This window comes from Agelaius phoeniceus, chromosome 6 (assembly GCF_051311805.1).
Source record: "Agelaius phoeniceus isolate bAgePho1 chromosome 6, bAgePho1.hap1, whole genome shotgun sequence".
NCBI classification, from domain to species: domain Eukaryota; kingdom Metazoa; phylum Chordata; class Aves; order Passeriformes; family Icteridae; genus Agelaius; species Agelaius phoeniceus.
The window spans coordinates 10,686,904-10,704,033 of NC_135270.1; the positions used below are offsets into that span (position 1 = coordinate 10,686,904).

General features: G+C 53.9%; 2 protein-coding genes across 2 annotated transcripts; one reads left to right on the forward strand and one right to left on the reverse strand.

Annotated features, from left to right (window-relative positions):
* Nucleotides 1-1,086: 1,086 nt before the first annotated feature.
* On the reverse strand, nucleotides 1,087-13,510 carry RIC8A (RIC8 guanine nucleotide exchange factor A). Its single transcript, XM_054635578.2, has 12 exons — nucleotides 13,371-13,510; nucleotides 11,922-11,976; nucleotides 11,736-11,854; nucleotides 9,467-9,514; nucleotides 6,792-7,406; nucleotides 6,359-6,453; nucleotides 5,432-5,582; nucleotides 4,730-4,825; nucleotides 4,444-4,588; nucleotides 3,966-4,110; nucleotides 2,869-2,988; nucleotides 1,087-2,117 (listed from the first exon to the last, which is right to left on the reverse strand). Exons 3-12 carry the CDS (start codon nucleotides 11,817-11,819, stop codon nucleotides 1,997-1,999), a joined length of 1,620 nt encoding a protein of 539 aa, XP_054491553.1. The 5' UTR covers nucleotides 11,820-11,854; nucleotides 11,922-11,976; nucleotides 13,371-13,510; the 3' UTR covers nucleotides 1,087-1,996.
* On the forward strand, nucleotides 13,509-16,129 carry BET1L (Bet1 golgi vesicular membrane trafficking protein like). Its single transcript, XM_054634541.2, has 4 exons — nucleotides 13,509-13,557; nucleotides 14,199-14,290; nucleotides 15,387-15,443; nucleotides 15,827-16,129. Exons 1-4 carry the CDS (start codon nucleotides 13,539-13,541, stop codon nucleotides 15,992-15,994), a joined length of 336 nt encoding a protein of 111 aa, XP_054490516.1. The 5' UTR covers nucleotides 13,509-13,538; the 3' UTR covers nucleotides 15,995-16,129.
* Nucleotides 16,130-17,130: the final 1,001 nt, after the last annotated feature.

Here is a 17,130-nt window from a genome sequence, read left to right on the forward strand (position 1 = left end):
GCCTTGTGGCACATCCATAATGGAAATGGTGGGGACTTAGTTTTTAACCATCCCCTGCTGCCTCCAACACAGAGTTCCATGATTCTACGAACACCTCCTCCCAAAACACCCAGTGCCAAGCTCAGCCCTTGCTCCAGGGCATGCCAGGCCAGGCTTGACAGCTGTTCTTAGGGATTTAAGCACTCTAGAAAATTGAAACAATATCAGAAGCAGCTGTGTTAAAAACACCAAACCCCCCCTTTCCTCTTGCACCTAAAGCTTGGGAAAGCTACAGCTGGGAAGGGATCAGGGTCTGTGCCTGCACACAGAAGGGCTGGGGAGGAAGGAGTGGGGGGGTTTGCTAGTTAAAAAAAAAAAAGAGAAACATACAATTGGCCTAAAAGCTCACACTGTGACATAGCAGGGCTGTCCCCAGCCCAGCAGCCTGGAATGGCACTTGGGGGTCAGTCAGGAACTAAACAGAAACACAATTATCCAGGTTGGGAAAGATCTCCAAAATCACTGAGTGCAACCTGTGACTGATCCCTACCTTGTCAGCAGCCCAGAGCACTGAGTGCCACATCCAGGCTTTCCCTGGACACCTCTAGGGATAGGGACTCCACCACCCCACTGAGAAGCCCTTTCCAATGCCTGACAGCCCTTTCCATGAGGAAATTCTTACTGATGTTCAACCTGAACCAACCCTCGCAGAACTTGAAGCTGTTTCCACTTGTCCCATCTCTTGCTCCCTGGGAGCTGCACTGTCCTGTCAGGGAGTTGTGGAGAGGCAGAAGGTCCCCCAGAGCCTCCTTTCCTCCAGGCTGAGCCCCCTCAGCTCCTTGTGCTCCAGACCCTTCCCTACCTTAGACATACTTCAGCCCCTCAGTAGCTTCCTTGCCATGAGAGGCCTAGAGCTGGACACAGCACTCGAGGGTTTCCTCAACAAACTCCAGTTTCCTCAGCAATGGAAACTGGAAAACCAAACAAAGCACCCCTCCAGCTCTTCACCTCCTGGACCATCCCCAGCTCCTAAGAACACATGGGCAGAAAACCTGGGATGCTCTGCCACAGGGATTTCCTTGCTGGGAGAAATCAGTGCCACACTCCTACATGTCAGGTTGGCTTTATTCTAGCATCACTTGTGCATTCCTACTCGTGATGGGAGGTTTGGGAACTTGGATACATGAGACAAACGAGAAGATTTTCTTTCCAAAGAAAACAGGAATAAAAATAAAGAGAAATCTACACCAGGCCCGACAGCAGCCCCTGGGGGACACAGCGACCTGGGGACAGCAAGGATGAGCCAAGGACAGAGCACAGGTATTGGCCTTTTGTCTGGAAAGCAGGAGGTGGGGAGAGGCAAATGCCCAAACCCAGCCAGGTGGTGACAGGGACAGTGCCCAGTGCCAGGGAAGGGACATGGAAGTGTTCCCAGCAGCTGCCCACACGCTCTCTCCTGCGGCCAATGCAATGCTGGAATCTTCCACGGCCTCACCAGCTCTGCTCTGCTCAGCCACACATTCTGGGTGTGCACAGACACGGATACAGCCACCTGCACCATGCCCTGCAGATCCCACTCTGACTGGAGGCCCACACCCCTCTCTGGCAGCCCCCCTTCCCATGGCATTCCTGGGGAGCAGCCCCCACTCTGGGGCTGGGCACACACACAGCCACAGGAGGCTCTGTGGATCACTGAACCCTGATGAAGTGGCAGGAAGAGCCTCACCCTGCCACTTCCTCCCAAACAGCACATATTTAAAAACCAAAAATCCTACTGGAGAGTCCTGGAAGCAATTTGGAGTGTGAAACCTCAAGGCTGCTGACAGAGACCAAGGTGGAGCCAGATCACGGAGACCTCTGGAAGGAGAGGTGGCTATGGAGCTGGGAAGGAGGCAGGTGTTCCATGAGTTGGGCTGTGAGGGGTCCAGGCTGGACCCAGATCCCATAGGGAGAGTCCTGGCGCCATGCCAGCCCCCGGGTGCAGCACCAGTTCCGAGGGAGAGCGGCTGGAGCTGCCTCAGTCCAGCCCCAGGTCTGAGTCGGAGGACGAGCGCTCGTCGGCCATGTTGCGGATGGCGTTCTCCATGGGTGCCAGGTTGCCGCTCGGAGTGATGCCCATGGGCTGGATCACCTTCTCCCTGCAGCCAGGAGGAGAGGGGAGAGGTAAGGCAGAGCTGCAGCACAGCATGGGAACAAACCAGGAATATGGCAGCAAGGTGGGGCTTGTGGAAATGGCCTGGAACACCACTGGCACCACTAAAGACCCCTTCTGAGAAATGGGGACAGTGCCAGCCCTAAAACTTCCAGCATGGCAACACAATGGCCTGGAAGCATAATCCTATTCTCTGGAATAGGCTCCTTTCTAGAGTTCTGTTCTGTGTGGTTCAGGATTCCCAGAGGAAAACTAACACTGGTGTCCATGTTCCTTTCCCTCCAACATAGGATGGACTTCCCTCCTACTCCTGAAAACCTGAACTCAGCTGGGCTCCTGTGGGTCAGAGATAACTGGAGAAAGCACTCCAACAGGGAAGGAGGCTGGTGGCACTGGCTGCCAACTATCCTTACTGTCTGTCCCCAAAATGCTGCTTCCCCCTGAGCTGCATTACCAGGACAGAGGCTGCGGTCCTTCCCAAGCACCTGGACAAACATAGAGCGCAGCAGGTGCTTGGGAACAGTGCAGGCACAGCAAGGAATTCCGCAGTGTCCCATCATGCCAAAGCTGGAGGAGCTGGCAGTGCTTCCCTTGCATGTCATGGAGCCATGCTGAGTGAAGAGTCTCCCCACATATCCCCTGCCACTCCTGCTGCTAGATCCCTCCAGGCCTTGGGAACACAGCCAAAGGAAGGTTTGTGACAGATGTACCCCCCTTACACACACATGTCCCAGTACCTGGACAACTTGTCAAACATGTTGACCAATTTCATGGCTTCATGCTCCTTCTGCTCCTCCGTCATCCCTTCCATGGGGTTGGGCAGCTTCTCCTCCACACGTCCCGTCACAGGGTTGATGCTGCACAGAGAGCAGTGAGGCCAGGGTTCAGGAGGGGACAGCAGGTGACAAAGGGCTGTTTGGAATCCTTCTGAGCCTCATGGAGCAGAGGAATGGCACAGCAGGACTGGCTGTCACCACTGCTCGTGCCCTGAGCCTCAAGTGCCATCACAGTGCTACTCGGGATTCTGACCTACATCCTTACAAACACCTCCCTTTCCTCTAACATCCCCTCCTGCCAATGCCACAGTGCCACTGGAAATGAGGTACAGGAGGGCAGGTGACATTTCCTCCATCTCCTCGAGGCAGGAGACAAAAGCTAATGGAGAAAATCCCAACAAACCCAGCCTGCAGGGACACTGAACAGGTGTGTGTGATGCATGGGTGGGCACAGGCCTGGATCCCCCACCCTCAAGATACCACCCACTGCAGGGGAAAGAGAAAGAGAGGGAAGGGAAAGAGAAAGAGAGGGAGGGGAAAGAGAAAGAGAGGGAAGGGAAAGAGAAAGAGAGGGAAGGGAAAGAGAAAGAGAGGGAAGGGAAAGAGAAAGAGAGGGAAGGGAAAGAGAAAGAGAGGGAAGGGAAAGAGAAAGAGAGGGAAGGGAAAGAGAAAGAGAGGGAAGGGAAAGAGAAAGAGAGGGAAGGGAAAGAGAAAGAGAGGGAAGGGAAAGAGAAAGAGAGGGAAGGGAAAGAGAAAGAGAGGGAAGGGAAAGAGAAAGAGAGGGAAGGGAAAGAGAAAGAGAGGGAAGGGAAAGAGAAAGAGAGGGAAGAGAAAGAGAGGGAAGGGAAAGAGAAAGAGAGGGAAGGGAAAGAGAAAGAGAGGGACCAAGAACCAGCTCGGTGTAGCAACACTGAGCTCTGGAGAGGGGTAGGAAAAACAGGCACTTCACCCATGCTGCACATGGATGACCGGACCAGGGAGATGGCAGCAGGTGCATGAAGAGAGATAAAGCAGGAGAGGAAGAAGGGAATCTCTAGAGGAAGAGTGGATCTCTTTACTTGGGCTTTGCCTCTTTGTACTCCTCCGTGTCTGTGTCTTCATCCTCCGAGTACTCTCCCTCTTCCCGGCCGCCGGCCATGAGGCCCCGTGCTGCCAGCAGCCCCGCGGCGTTCCCATAGCCCGTGTACTTCACAAACCGGGACACTGCCAGGAGAAGGGACAGAGACCACCCTGTACTCCACTCCTGTGTTCCCACCAGCCCCAGCAGCACAGTTTTGCCATGTCTCCAAGGCCATGGAGGTGCTGACAAGGAGCAAGGCCTGTGAGTGGGAGTTGAATGTGGGCCAGGTTGTGTGCAGGGGTGTCCTCCAGCACAGCCTGTCCCTCACTGCTGGCCTGAGGGACACCACCTCCTTCCCACAGAGCTGCTGGAGCTCTCCCCTTTTCCCCACTCAGCAGGGCTGTGCCAAGGGAAGGCAGCAGCCCTGCAGAGGGTCCCCATCTCAGGGTCTCACTATGGAAGTCCCCAGGACTCACCGCTCTCCTTGCAGAGCACGAAGAGGAACTCGGCGGCGCAGTGCTTGACATCGGTGTCAATGTGTGTCATGAGCCTCACCAGCTTGTTCCGCAGGGAATTCCCCACCTCCGGCCGGTTCCGCACGTCCCGCAGCGGCGGCAGCACCTGCGGAGCCACAGCGAGGGTGACAGGTCACTGTGGCTACCAAAGCCACCCACAGCAGAGGTGTCTGGGGGGTGGCCACAAGCAGGGCTCTCTGCTCGCCTCCCCTCAGAGCAGCTCCCCTGAACGTGGGGCTGAGCATACCCTGGCCTTCAGAAACTTCCTGGTCTGCCGGTGGACTCGGGCACTCTCCGTCAGCAGATTCAGCACAGGGGTCAAGCTCTCCTTCAGCTTGTGGCCCTGCAGGAACATCCCCAGAAGGAGCAGCACATCAGTCATGCTGAGCTCAGCCTGCCTGGCTCATGCTGGAGAACATGAGCACAGACCATCAGGGAGATGGATGGACACGGAGCTTCCCAACCTCTGCCACCGGCATTCAGTGCCCCCTCTTCCTCCCCACACCACTTGCTGTGGCACAGGCAGTGCCAGAAATATTTGGGCAGGGCATCCAGGGCAGAGAAGTGCAGTGGTAAAATCTGGAGGCCCTTTGGAACAACTCCAGAGGCTGAAAACTGTAGTCAGCTTAAAAATAACGTGAACCCAGGTTTCCAGAACTGCCCACTGCATCATTGCTGAGTGAAACAGGGCTGATTTGTCAGTCACCCAGTTAATTATTGGCTAATCATCCACTGTTCCACCAATCTCACTGCCTGCAGCCCTCAAAGCAATGGCAGTCACCTTCCCAATTCAGGGATGTTGGTTTAGTCCCACCAACCATAGCTCTGCCAAAAGCTGTCCCTCCTACAAAGGGCTAACTTCAAACCAAGTGTGCTGCTCCCACCAGGCTCTTCCAGGCTGAGGGAAAGGTGCCCCGGACCTGTAGGCAGAAGGAGCCCCACTGCTCACCCTGTCCAGGCGCCGCTCCAGGAAGTCCAGGAGGATGCTGACCGCATCCATATTGACACCCATGTACTCCAGTGAGCCTGGCCGCACTTTGGGAGTCAGGAGCACATCCAGACACTTCAGGGGCAGGTTGCCCAGCAGGTTGACTGTGTGGCTGCACATGTGAAAGAGAAGTGAACACAGTGATGGAGCTTTGCTCATAGAAGTCCTTCAGCTCTACAGAAATGAAGGCCTGTCATTAACTTGCAGAAGTGTGAGGACCCTGCAATCCAAGTTTTCCTGGAGTATCTCAAGCTCCTCACACCACTGAAAGGGGATAACTTAAGATGCTTTTTGGATAGCTAACTGTATGCTGAGAGTCCAAAGATACATTAGTGACATCCGAGAACACACAGATCTTGACACAGTGCCAAGCAGGACCAATCTGGGTAGCCCAAGGTCTGTCTCTGGAGTCTCCTGTGTCACTCCTAATCCTGATGTTCCACACCAGCACTGCTTGGGATCCCCCCAGCTATGTATTCTTGGGGACAGGGTAGTGTCACTTGGTCCAAGCTGAAACCCTTGCACCAATAATGCTTGGGAACATGACACAGCCAATTTCTCAGCATGGCTTAAGAGTAATTAAGGCCACTTCATGAACGTTTTAAAGCAGCTTCTTCTCTGGCCAGTTGCCCACTGAGGTGGATGTCACCATTGGGACAGCCTGACACAGAACACAGAACAAGATCTCAGGGGTCAGGAGGCCATGGCACTCCCACATGGCATTCCCAGGACAGGAGAGGCTGTTTCTGAGTTCCAGCAGCATGAGGGATCCCAGGCTAAACCCAAAAGCTGCTGGTCAGCAGGGTCCCTTCCCAATCACCCAGGGAGAGGCAGGATGTGCCTGGGGGAGCTGGCAAAGCTCCAGGTGAAGTTCCTCCCAACACAGACCTGTGGAACTCCTCAGTGCGGTCCTCGCCATCAGCAGAGATCATGAGGCAGTGGCGCAGGAGGGCACCCAAGTGCCTGTACAAAGCAGCATCTTCCTGGCCCCAGCATGGAGAAAGGAACACCTCAGTCAGCAAAGGGCATCCCACACATCCCAGAGCCTGCAGCCCATTCCCCCCTCCAGCAGCCTGATCGTGGACTGCAGGGCACTCCAGGAAAAGCAGACTCTCAATTCTCCATTTGGGAATGCTAAAAGCACAGGCAAAGTAAGGGGTAATACTGCATGGACAGAGGCAGTGCCCTAAGGACATGCGAGTCCCTCACCACCCTGAGGGTGCACAAGGACCAGTTTGGGACATGAGAAAATACAAGGGAGGAGAAAATCTGCAAGCCAGAGCCCGGAGACACATGAATGCCACAGGCCCAAGGAGCTCACCTCGTCCACCTCCCTCTTGCTGGAATCAAAGGTGATGTTGAAGAGCACTTTGAGGATCTCCATGGCTCGCTCCGTCTCCTGCCGAGGCAAAGGTGGGAGCAGTCCCTCCTCGGTGGCGACTTCGTAGGGGTCCAACCACTTGACCCCGAGGGTCAGCTCCAGGGTGTCTGTCATGAGGCTGATTCCCCGGAGCTCCTGGGCGAGCTGCTGCCGGATGTCCACCCTGAGGGCCGTCAGCAGGAACAGCAGGCGCAGGTCGAAGAACTTGATGTCGTGAGGAAGACTCCGCTCGTTGTAGAGCTTGATGCGCCGTGCCAGCCCCACCACCAGCCGCCCCTCCGCCGTCAGCTCCTGCGCCATGGCGCTGCTGAACACGATGTTGCACAGGCATTTCAGGGATTCCAGGATTACATCCAAGTCTGGCACCTCCCGGATGAGCTCCTCGGAGTAATCAATGCCAGCGTGCCTGGAGAGGGTCTTCAGACCCTCCTTGGTGGTGAAGGGGTCGAGGCAGTGCTTGTCCCGGGACAGGATGCGGATGCTCTCCAGGCAGGTAACCTGGCAGGATGGCTGCAGTTCCCTCTCCAAGAACTTGATCAGCAGCTGGGCCATTTTCTGTGCAATTGGAAACAAGCAATGCCTTGGATACTGACACTTCCCAGTGCTCCCTACAGCCCTGGCATGCTCTGCCCTGGACAACAGCAGTGTCACCTGGGCCTGCTCAGGTGTGCACTCAGGAAGTGCCTGGCTCTGGCATTGATCCTGACCAGTTTGGGCAAGAACAACCAGGAAAAAATGTCTTGCAGAGGGTGTTGGGTGCAAAGGGAGAGCACAAACAGGGCACTGTTGTAGCTCTGCCCTGGTGAGGATGGCTCAGGCTGACAGGGCCGACCTGCCCACTGCACAAGGGAGGGACATGGGACCCAAGGGATGTGAGGAGAGCACCTGATGCCTTGGGAAAAGAGGTGAAGAGACCTCAGGAGATTAAAATAAGCAGCATCTCCTTAATTTCAGTGCTGTTTGGAGACCTACTGGCCCAGATCTTCCATGGGTACAGACTGGCAGAGGCCCACTAACACAATTCACAGGAGCTGCAAAGCTCATGGGGAACAGCGAGTCACAGAGCAGCACAAGAACACAGCTAAGGCCTCACAGACACAGGCAGCTCAGGCTGAACCACATGTGGCAGCACTTCACATCACACCAGTAACCCACACACACTGCTGGGGGAGCCCACCAGACCTCAAACACAACACAGCTCAGAGCAAGGGTCTTTCTGTGGTGTTACAAGAGTGAAAGAACCCAAGAAATGAGGTTATTAACTGGCTTAACAGCCCCATTGGTTACACTTCAAAATAATCAGAGAATCATTAAGGTTGGAATCATTAATCATAATCATCCAGGTTGGAAAAGACCTCCAAGACCATCAAGCCCAACCTGTGACCAATCAGCACCTTCACAACCAGACCAGAGCATGGAACAGTCATTCCCTGAATACCTCCAGAGATGGATGATGGCTACATCACCTCCCTGGGCAGCCTCTTCCAAAGCCTGACCACCCTTTCCATGAAGAAATTCCTCCTGATATCCCACCTGACTCTCCCCTGGTGAAATGAAACTGCTGAGGGAAGGAATGAAGAAAAACTGAACTTCAGTCCTTAATGTGAGGCTCATTGTGTGCCCCACACTCACATCCTGGGGAAGTTATGAAGTACAGCTGTTCCTCTTCTTCCTCACAGGGAGACAAAGTTTCAGATACAGTCCCAGCAACCAAAGCCTCAGGCTGGCTCAGGGGAAAGGGATCTCAGAGAGTGTGTGCCTGAAGCTGAACCACCTGAACACCCAAGTACCAGGAGGTAGTAGTGATGTTCATCTCATATTTCATGGCAGACACCCCAAAAGTGGGACACTGTGCCTGAAGCCACATCCTGTGTGACTGTCCCAGCTCACACAGCAGGTCAGTGCAAGGCAAAGAGCTCAGATCTCATCAGATGCAGTCACACATTTCAGGCTGTGCCTGGAACACTCCATGTGGCAGCAGCTGGCCCTGGCACAGCCAAAGGAGGTCCTGCTCTCCACCCAGGTCACCTGGCCTGCACTTGCTGTGCTAACACAGGCATTGGCACCATCCACCAGTGAGCTGACCACAGAACTGAGCCAGCTGGAAAACAACCCAGGGAAAACAGTCATTTTTATGGCAGAACAGCCAGGCTGAGGCCTGCCCTGTCACAAAGTGCTGCAGGAGCAGGAATGAGCAGGCAGAGTGTCCTTCCCTCCAAGTTCCAGATTACACCAGCTCAAAGGATTTGCTAATACACAGCTCCTGGCAAATCCCACTGCTGGCTCCCAGGGGAGCCTCTCACCCCCCACCCCAGAGCCAGCACTGCTGTGATCCCTGTTCAGAGGCACCAGAGATCACATCCATGGCTGGGACTAAATGGATCATGGAACCATTGCTAGTGTCAGAAGGATGCTGACCTTTATCCAAAACAACCAACTACTGATGGGAAAAAAACAGAACCAGACACTCCAAGCACATAATTCCCTAACCAAGTTAATGGAAAACTCTCAGTTCTCCTCCTGTGGGAGCTGCTTGCCAAGCCCAGTTGGACATGAGCACAGAGCAGCAGATTCACACACTGACCAGAGGAGGAAAGCAAGCAGCATGTGCCTACCTTCCTCTCTTCCCGCTCCTCATCCTCAAAGATGAAGCACTGAGATTTCTGTGGGAAAAACAAAATCAATCAGAAAGAGGAATAGGTTAAAACTCCATGGGACCAGAGAAGAGCCATTCAGCTGGAAAGCAGCAGGTCCAAAACATGCTGCAACAGCAAACACACCATCTCCTGACAGTCCCCCCCACATCATGGGCATCACCCCTGGATCCACAGCACCAGTGCAATGCCACAGGCCAGCTGACAGATGGATTTAGTTTAAACACTGCAGCAGCACACTGGGTATTCATCCCAATCCCAATATCCTATAAGAGCCGGTAATTCCCCTGCTCAGTGATACCACTGAGCTGTGCCTGCACGTCCTCCCCTTGATATTTATTATTCCTTTTCCTGCCCCAAAGAAGTCCTGTCTCCTTGGTACATGGGAATGGATCCTTCTGGTTACCCAGGCTGTTCTTTAAACACAAGGGACTTGATGTCCACGCTCCATCCTGTCCCTATGCTAACAAACACTCCTGATCTCCATTCATTGCGTTTCTCTTGCTATTTTGTTTGTTCTTCACTGCCAGTCTCCTTCCTGACCAAACCTGCTCCCATGGAACTGGAGATCACAGATGCCTGGGGAGAAGCAGCACCTCCCAGTCATTGAGGCAATCCTTGTTCATACCAAGAGAGCATTTGATGCCAGCTTGGAGAACAAAAACATTTAAAATCCATGAAACACTGATTATGTGTGTGCAGTTACCAAGAGCCCAGGGTTGTGTCCAGCCTGGAAGCAGAGATGGACACAGCACCTGGAGCAGCCCCAGGTGTGGGGGCTGGACAGGTGTACTCCAGCCAGGCTGTGTGTGAGCTGATGGTTCAGTCCTGGCACCGCTGTGTTCCACAAGCGGGCTGCTTGATCTTCCCTCAGCACATCCTCTTTTCAGGTTGTAATCCCATTTGGGGATACTTTGGCCACACCTGGGGTTTTGCTTTAGCTGTAATATATTCCCAGCAAGCAAAAACTGCGTGCACAACAGTGAATTAAAACAAATCCACAGGAAAAGCATACAGAACCATCAGCCTTGCAGCACAAGCAATGCCAGGCCGTGCCAGGTTTATCTGCAGTTTCATAATCCTCTTTGACTGCTCCATTTCCTTCAGACAGGCCAGCAAACCCTGCGCTTGCAGTTCCCTAGGCTTGATACCCCAGGAAGGACCCAGCTGGGGGAATCCAACAGGAAATATCTTGTTTTGGGGGCACACAGACACTGTTTGCACCCCGAGGATGCTGGTGCTGCACCTGCTGCTGGTGCTGTTAATCCTCAGTGCTGTCCTTAACAGACACCTGCTCCTTCTTGGCCAATATCTCCCCATTCCAAATCTGACTGTCAGGAATAGTTCCACACTCTCTCTCTCACACACACTCTTGCAAAATATTCCTCAGGTTTTCCCTCCTGGCTTCCACCTACTCCAGCCTGGTGCAGAGTGAGTCAGAGTAATCCACAGGGCCAGCCCCTCTCAGGGGAAACCTCCAAAGGAAATTTCCCTGACAACCAGAGTCTGTTTCAAACAGGATTTCAGAGAGCTATAGAATATCCTGAGCTGGAAGGAACCCACACAATCCATGCAGTCCAGCTCCTGGCCCTGTACAGACACCACTAAAATCCCACCCTATGTCTGAGAGCGCTGTCCAAACACTCCTGGAGCTCTGGCAGCCTGAGGGCTGTGCCCACTCCCTGGGGAGCCTGGTCAATGCCCAACCACCCTCTGGGGGAAAGCACCTTTTCCTGATATCCAACCTACACCTCTCCAGCTGTTCCCTTGGGTCCTGTCACTGGTCAGAGAGCAGAGATTGGAGCTGCCCCTCCACTGCACCTCAGGAGGAAGCCGTAAAAAGCTGATATCTCCCTTCAGTCTCCTTTCTCCAAGCAGAGATTTACCACCATGGATAATCTTTCCTACTTTAAGGCTAGAAATGCTCCCATCTCTGCTTCCAGATCATTGGGGTTTGATATTCTACATTCATTATTTACTGTCTTCAGAGCCATGCCCATAGGAGATCCCAGCAGTCACCTCCAACCATCTTTTGACTTGCAAATCCCAACATCCTTTCACCTGCAGCTCCTCCCTGGGTTCTCTCAGCACCTCCAAAACTGTCTTAACAAAAAAGCTCCTCCTACTCAGTCCTCACCCTGACTCTTGTTTCCCAGCCAGGCTTTCTTGGGATCTGGATAACAATTTTTTAGGAGTCCCTGAGCTGAGGGAAGCATTGATGCTCACTCACCTCTTGGTTGTAGACCTGGAGCACCTTGAGAACCGTGTCCTGTTCCCCGCTTTCCAGCGTGGATACCACAGCCTGGAGCTCCATTATCCCAACAGCTCAGCTACAGCACAGCCCAGAGGAAGGGGAATGAGGGGATTTCCAGGGTGATGGATATCCCAACAGCTCAGCTACAGCACAGCCCAGAGAAAGGGGAATGAGGGGATTTCCAGGGTGATGGAAAAGCAGCTCGACACACAGACCTCTGAGAGGGAAGAGAGAAAGGGGTGGAGAGAGCAAGGAGGGAAAAAAAGACAACAAAAAAAAATCAAAAAAAATCCCAAGTGATATTGCTCACACTGCTGCATTCATAAAAGTAGAGCAGATGGATAACCCAAGCAAAGCCAGTAGCCAGCTTCCTCTCTCTCACTAATCCTCTTCTTCCTCGCTTTGCTTTTCAATGTTTAATATATGCCCTCCCAGGAAAGCACTCAGGGAAAACCTTCCCCCCACCAGCTGGGGATTAACGTGGAGCAGATAACAGCAGCTCCCTGAAATAGCTCCCTGCCTCCTCCTCCTCCCCGCCTGCCCTGATTTCTGCTGCCGCACAGGGGGGAAAATAACAAATAAAGCCAGAAACATTCCCGTGGAGTGACAAGGGATGGAGCAGCGAGGCAGCCGGGCGGGAGAGCATCCTCCGGCTGCAAGCGGAGCTACCTTGGCAGGTGGTGGGAAGCAGACCGGGGAGGGTTTGGTGGCGGCTTGGATGATGGCCGGTCCCTGCAGGCGCGGCCAAAAGGCGCGTCCGGAGCCCCCGGGAGAGGATGTCCCTGCCGACACTGCCAGCGAGCAGATGCGCAGCTCCGCGGGATTATTTTGGACACGGCACCGGTTTAGCGGCTCACGGTGCTGGGACGTGACTCGCAGTGTGGGGGAAATCCAGCAGATTTGGGCTCGGACATATGTTCGGCGTTCCGTGTTGCCATGAGGATGGGGCTGAGCTGGTCACACCAAGCTCAACAAATCGCGATCCCAAGCCCAGGGCCCCCGGGGTTTGGGAATCACAGGGGCTGTCCCCTCCTGCCCACGCAGCCCCAGAGGGGCTTTTCGAGGGGACCAAAAGAGGCAGATCCTGCATTTTGGAAGGCAGAAAGCCTCGGAGACAGAGGCTGGGCTTGCCCGGGGCAGGGACACAGCATCCCCATGCGCAGGGGCTGGGATGCAGGGGATCCACCTCTGCTTTTGGGGGATGACATGAACCAATGGACCATTGGGCATATCCCCATTTCCATACTCCTACTGCTTCCTCACACTGCCACCTCCTTCCTCCACCATCTGGGTAAATTCCAAACCCCCTTTTTTGTCCCCATAACCCTGTTTATGTCCCTAAACCCCTACTTTCCCCCCCAAACATCTATTTTCGTGTCAAGCCCCTATTTTTTCCCCCAAACCTTTTTATCCCAAGCCCCTATTTTCCCCCCAAACCTCTACTTTCCGCCCCTAATTATTTCCCCAAAGCTTCTTTTCATCCCTATCCCCCTATTCTTGTCCCCAGAGCACCATTTTTATCCCCAATCCCCCCGTTTTTTGTCACCAAGCCGCTGTTCTCCCCCCCAGCCCCCTGTCCCTCCCCTGTGCCCGGCAGGGCGCTGGCCGTACCTGCGGCCCGGGATCCCTCGGGGGGCAGTTCCAGCCCTTCCGCCCCGGCCCGGGCGAGCGGCCCGAGGGTCCCGGTGCCGGGGGGAAGGAGGAGGAGGAGAAGGAGGAAGAGCGGGCGGACATTTCGTGGCGGCTCCGCCCGGCGGGGCGGGACGGGCCGGGGCAGCCATGGCGGAGCGGGGCCGAGGTGAGGGGACAAGGGACAGCGACAGGGACAGATTTGGGGGGCAGAAGGGGCTGGAGCGGGTCAGAGGGAGGAGGAACTCCTGATCCCACTGAACCCCATGGCGCCTCTTGCAGTGCCCCGATTTCTCCCCTACAGCCCGGGAATAGCCCCCCCCCATAAACCCTAATTGCCTACCTGGGCCTCTTTTGGGTCCTGGGCTGCCCCCCCCCAAAACCCTTAATTGTCCCCTTGAACCCTTAAGTGCCCTTTTGAGTCCCCAGCTTCCCCCATAGCCCCTAATTGCCCCGGCACCCCCAATCCCCCCCCCCCCCCCCCCGGACCTCACCTGCCCCACAATGGGGGGCAATGCCGAGAGACCCCAACACGGCCGAGGCGCAAAGGGCCCCGGATTCGCCGGGTTTCACCCAAATCTCACCCCTGGATATCACTGGCCATGGAACCCCCCACAGCTGCTGCTGGGCCATGGTGGCAATTGAGGGCGCAAGTCTGAGTTTTCACCCTGGCGCATTTGGGAGAAGTCTGAGGTGTTTTGGTCACATTTTCGGAGGGTTCCACAGCGCAAGCCATGCGAGGAGGGGCTGTGACAGGAACAGAGCCATGGTGGGGCAGGGATGATGTGTGCTCCTTGTTCTTCTTCCCAGGGCAGAGTCCGAGCGCCATGGAGGACCTGCTGGACGTGGAGAACAAGCGGATGGCCGACAGCCTGGCCAGCAAGGTCACCAGGCTGAAGTCGGTGAGTGCCGGGGTCACAGCAGGTGTTGAGCTGAAGGACAAGCTCTGATTACCTGGGAGTCCTGCAGGGGATCACAGAACCATGGAAAGGTTTGGGTTGGAAAGGACCTTAAGGCTCATAGTCCCACCCCTTCCCACAGGCAGGGGCACCTTCCACTAGACCAGGTTGCTCTAAGCCCTGTCCAACCTGAACACAGGGGTGCTGCAACGCTCACCTCCTCAGGGAAATATTCATGACAAAAAGGCAGGTAGATTAATTTTGGAAAATACCTGTGTCTCTGTGTAGCTGTTCTTAAAGCTGGTTCCCTCCTATTAACATCAAACACTTTGATTTAAGCTTTAAGCTCTAAATTATTATTATTATTAGAAGTTTAGTACAAACCACGAAAGAAGGCAATGACTCACTGTTGTCACCTTATTGCAGGGGTTCCATATGGCGTCCCCTTATCACAAAAGTTTCATACCTTCTTGGTGTTTTCTCATGGGCAGCTCCTCAGAGCACTGACCTTCTACTTTACAAAGTAACACACTAACAGCCATTCCCATCTCACCCAGCCACCCCACTCTTTTATAGCACTCTTCTTCTCATTGCTTACAGCTGTGGCCTTTTAAAGTCAGGCCTGTTCCTAATCTTTGATAATTGGCCCAGCTGCAACTCCTTAGAGCTAAGATTACTTTCTACACTATCTTTATTTTCTTATATTCTATCCCCCTACAGTTTGCTCCTATTAACATCAAACACTTTGATTTAGAGCTGTAAGCTCTAAATTATTAGTAAAAGTTTAGTACAAACCATGAAAGAAGGTGATGACTCACTGTGTAAAAGGGCAGGTTGAATTCCTGCCATTGTGTCCCAGGGATTAAACTCCCCTCTCTAGCTGACAGATTCAGACAGCTAGACTTTATTTTCAGAGCTGGAAAACTTCACTTGCCTGACAGGGAAATTCCATTTTCCCTGTTCGTGCACCAGACAAGCGCCTGTGTGTCTGTTGGAGCTGGGAAAGCAGCAGCTTGTTTAAATAATTTGCATTTCGGATTTTAGACGTTCTCTGGACATTAAAAGCTCATTAATGCCCATTTCCTGCCTTGCCCTGCAGCTGGCTCTGGATATTGACAAGGATGCTGAGGAACAGAACCGCTACCTGGATGGCATGGTAAGGACCTGGGAGACAGGACACGGGGCTTTCTGTTCAAATCAGGGAACTGGGATGAGAGAGGGGACAGCAAAAGCCCTTAAGGGAGAAGCCCTAAATCAGCACTGGGATTGTTGGGGTGTCCCGTGCAGGGCTTGGAGCCAGACTGGCCCATCCTTGTGCGTCCTTCTGTGCAAATCAGGGAATTGGGATGAGAGGTGGAACGGCAAAAGCCCTTAAGGGAGAAGCCCTATATCAGCACCGGGAATGTTGGGGTGTCCTGTGCAGGGCTTAGAGCTGGATTGGCTCATCCCTGTGAGTCCCTCAGGACTCGGAATGTTCCCTTGGGAAACTTGGGAAGTTTCATAATTCTGCAAGGCCTCCAAGGTGTCCTTTCCCGCCAGGACTCGGATTTCCTGAGCGTGACAGGGCTGCTGACGGGCAGCGTGAAGCGCTTCTCGGGCATGGCGCGCTCCGGCCGCGACAACCGCCGGCTGCTCCTGGCCGTGTCCGTGGCCCTCGTCCTCATCTTCTTCATCCTCTACTACCTGGTGTCCCGGGCAGGGACCTGAGCCCAGCCTGGGACGTGTCACAGGCCAGATCCCACCTGCCCACACCTTTTCCAGAGGAGACTCCAGCCATACCTCTACCTTCCCAGTGATTTTCCTCCCTCGTCGCTCTGGCTGGGCCCAGACAGCTCTTCCAAAACAAGTTTGGCTCCAAAGGGATCTTTGTGTCTAACGGGATTTTGGGGTCATGGCTCTGGCTGTGACCTCCTGCCTTGTCCACATCCCGTGGGCTATTTCTAAGGGCCACTTCCACATCACTTCCTTCAATGAAAACCAGGAACTAACAAATCAGGGACTTGTGGATACTCCATACATAACCCAGCTGAGCTCTGCAAGCTGTAGGATTTAGGATGCTGACTTATGGGATTTGGGAGTACCAGTGTGTGACTGACATTCCATGTGGCCACTCTCCATTTCCCTGGGCTGAAAGGAAACCTGTGCTGTGCTGGTTTTGGGTAGAATTGGCAATGGATCTGGGCCTGGATGCTCTCGGATTGTGGCAGGGAAGAGATGCAGGGGAGCAGGACTTTGATTAAATCCTGGCTTGGTTTTCTTTATCATCCTTGTGGGCAAACTGGGCTGGACAGTTTGTGGGAAGGGAGGGCCCCAGTCCATAACGGCATGGATTTGCACTTGTGTGGAACCTTCCAGAACCTTCCCACACATTTGAAAATTTATTTACTAGATCAGGGTAAAGAAATTCAGTGGCAGAAGGTCCAGTTAATTGTGGTTACTGTGCCACCCTGGTTTTAGAGCACTTTGTGGAGATGTAGTGCCAATAAAGCAGAGGCTGAGGTGAGGTGGAATTCCCCTCTCAGTGCTGTCAGGAGTGGGGGGAAGCAAGGAAGGATTTGCTGATTTGTTTATGCATTTAGAAGGTACAAAAGAAATCCCTGCCTTGCTTATTTCCTTCTCTCTTCCTGTAACAGCCAGGGCTCAGCCATTCCTCCTTCTCTGATTTAGACTCTCCAGCAAACCCTCTTCATGGATGGATGGCTGAGTGTTCCTTTGCTTTCTCCCTGTTCCCACTGGGAATTCCTTTGCCCTTGGGCTGACTTGGGTCCATAGCTATGAAGGGAATGTTGTCCCATGTACCAAACTGCTCACAAAACACACCCTGGCGGGATGAGGTGTGCTCT

Coding starts and splice junctions, on each gene's coding strand:
- RIC8A (XM_054635578.2), bottom strand. CDS start 11,819: ATGGAGCTCCAGGCTGTGGTATCCACGCTGGAAAGCGGGGAACAGGAC. Junction 7,407..9,466: donor AGGAGCGGGAAGAGAGGAAG/GTAGGCACATGC, acceptor CCAATTGCACAG/AAAATGGCCCAGCTGCTGAT. Junction 4,826..5,431: donor TGGAGCGGCGCCTGGACAGG/GTGAGCAGTGGG, acceptor ATGTTCCTGCAG/GGCCACAAGCTGAAGGAGAG.
- BET1L (XM_054634541.2), top strand. Junction 14,291..15,386: donor AGGTCACCAGGCTGAAGTCG/GTGAGTGCCGGG, acceptor CTTGCCCTGCAG/CTGGCTCTGGATATTGACAA. Junction 15,444..15,826: donor ACCGCTACCTGGATGGCATG/GTAAGGACCTGG, acceptor CTTTCCCGCCAG/GACTCGGATTTCCTGAGCGT.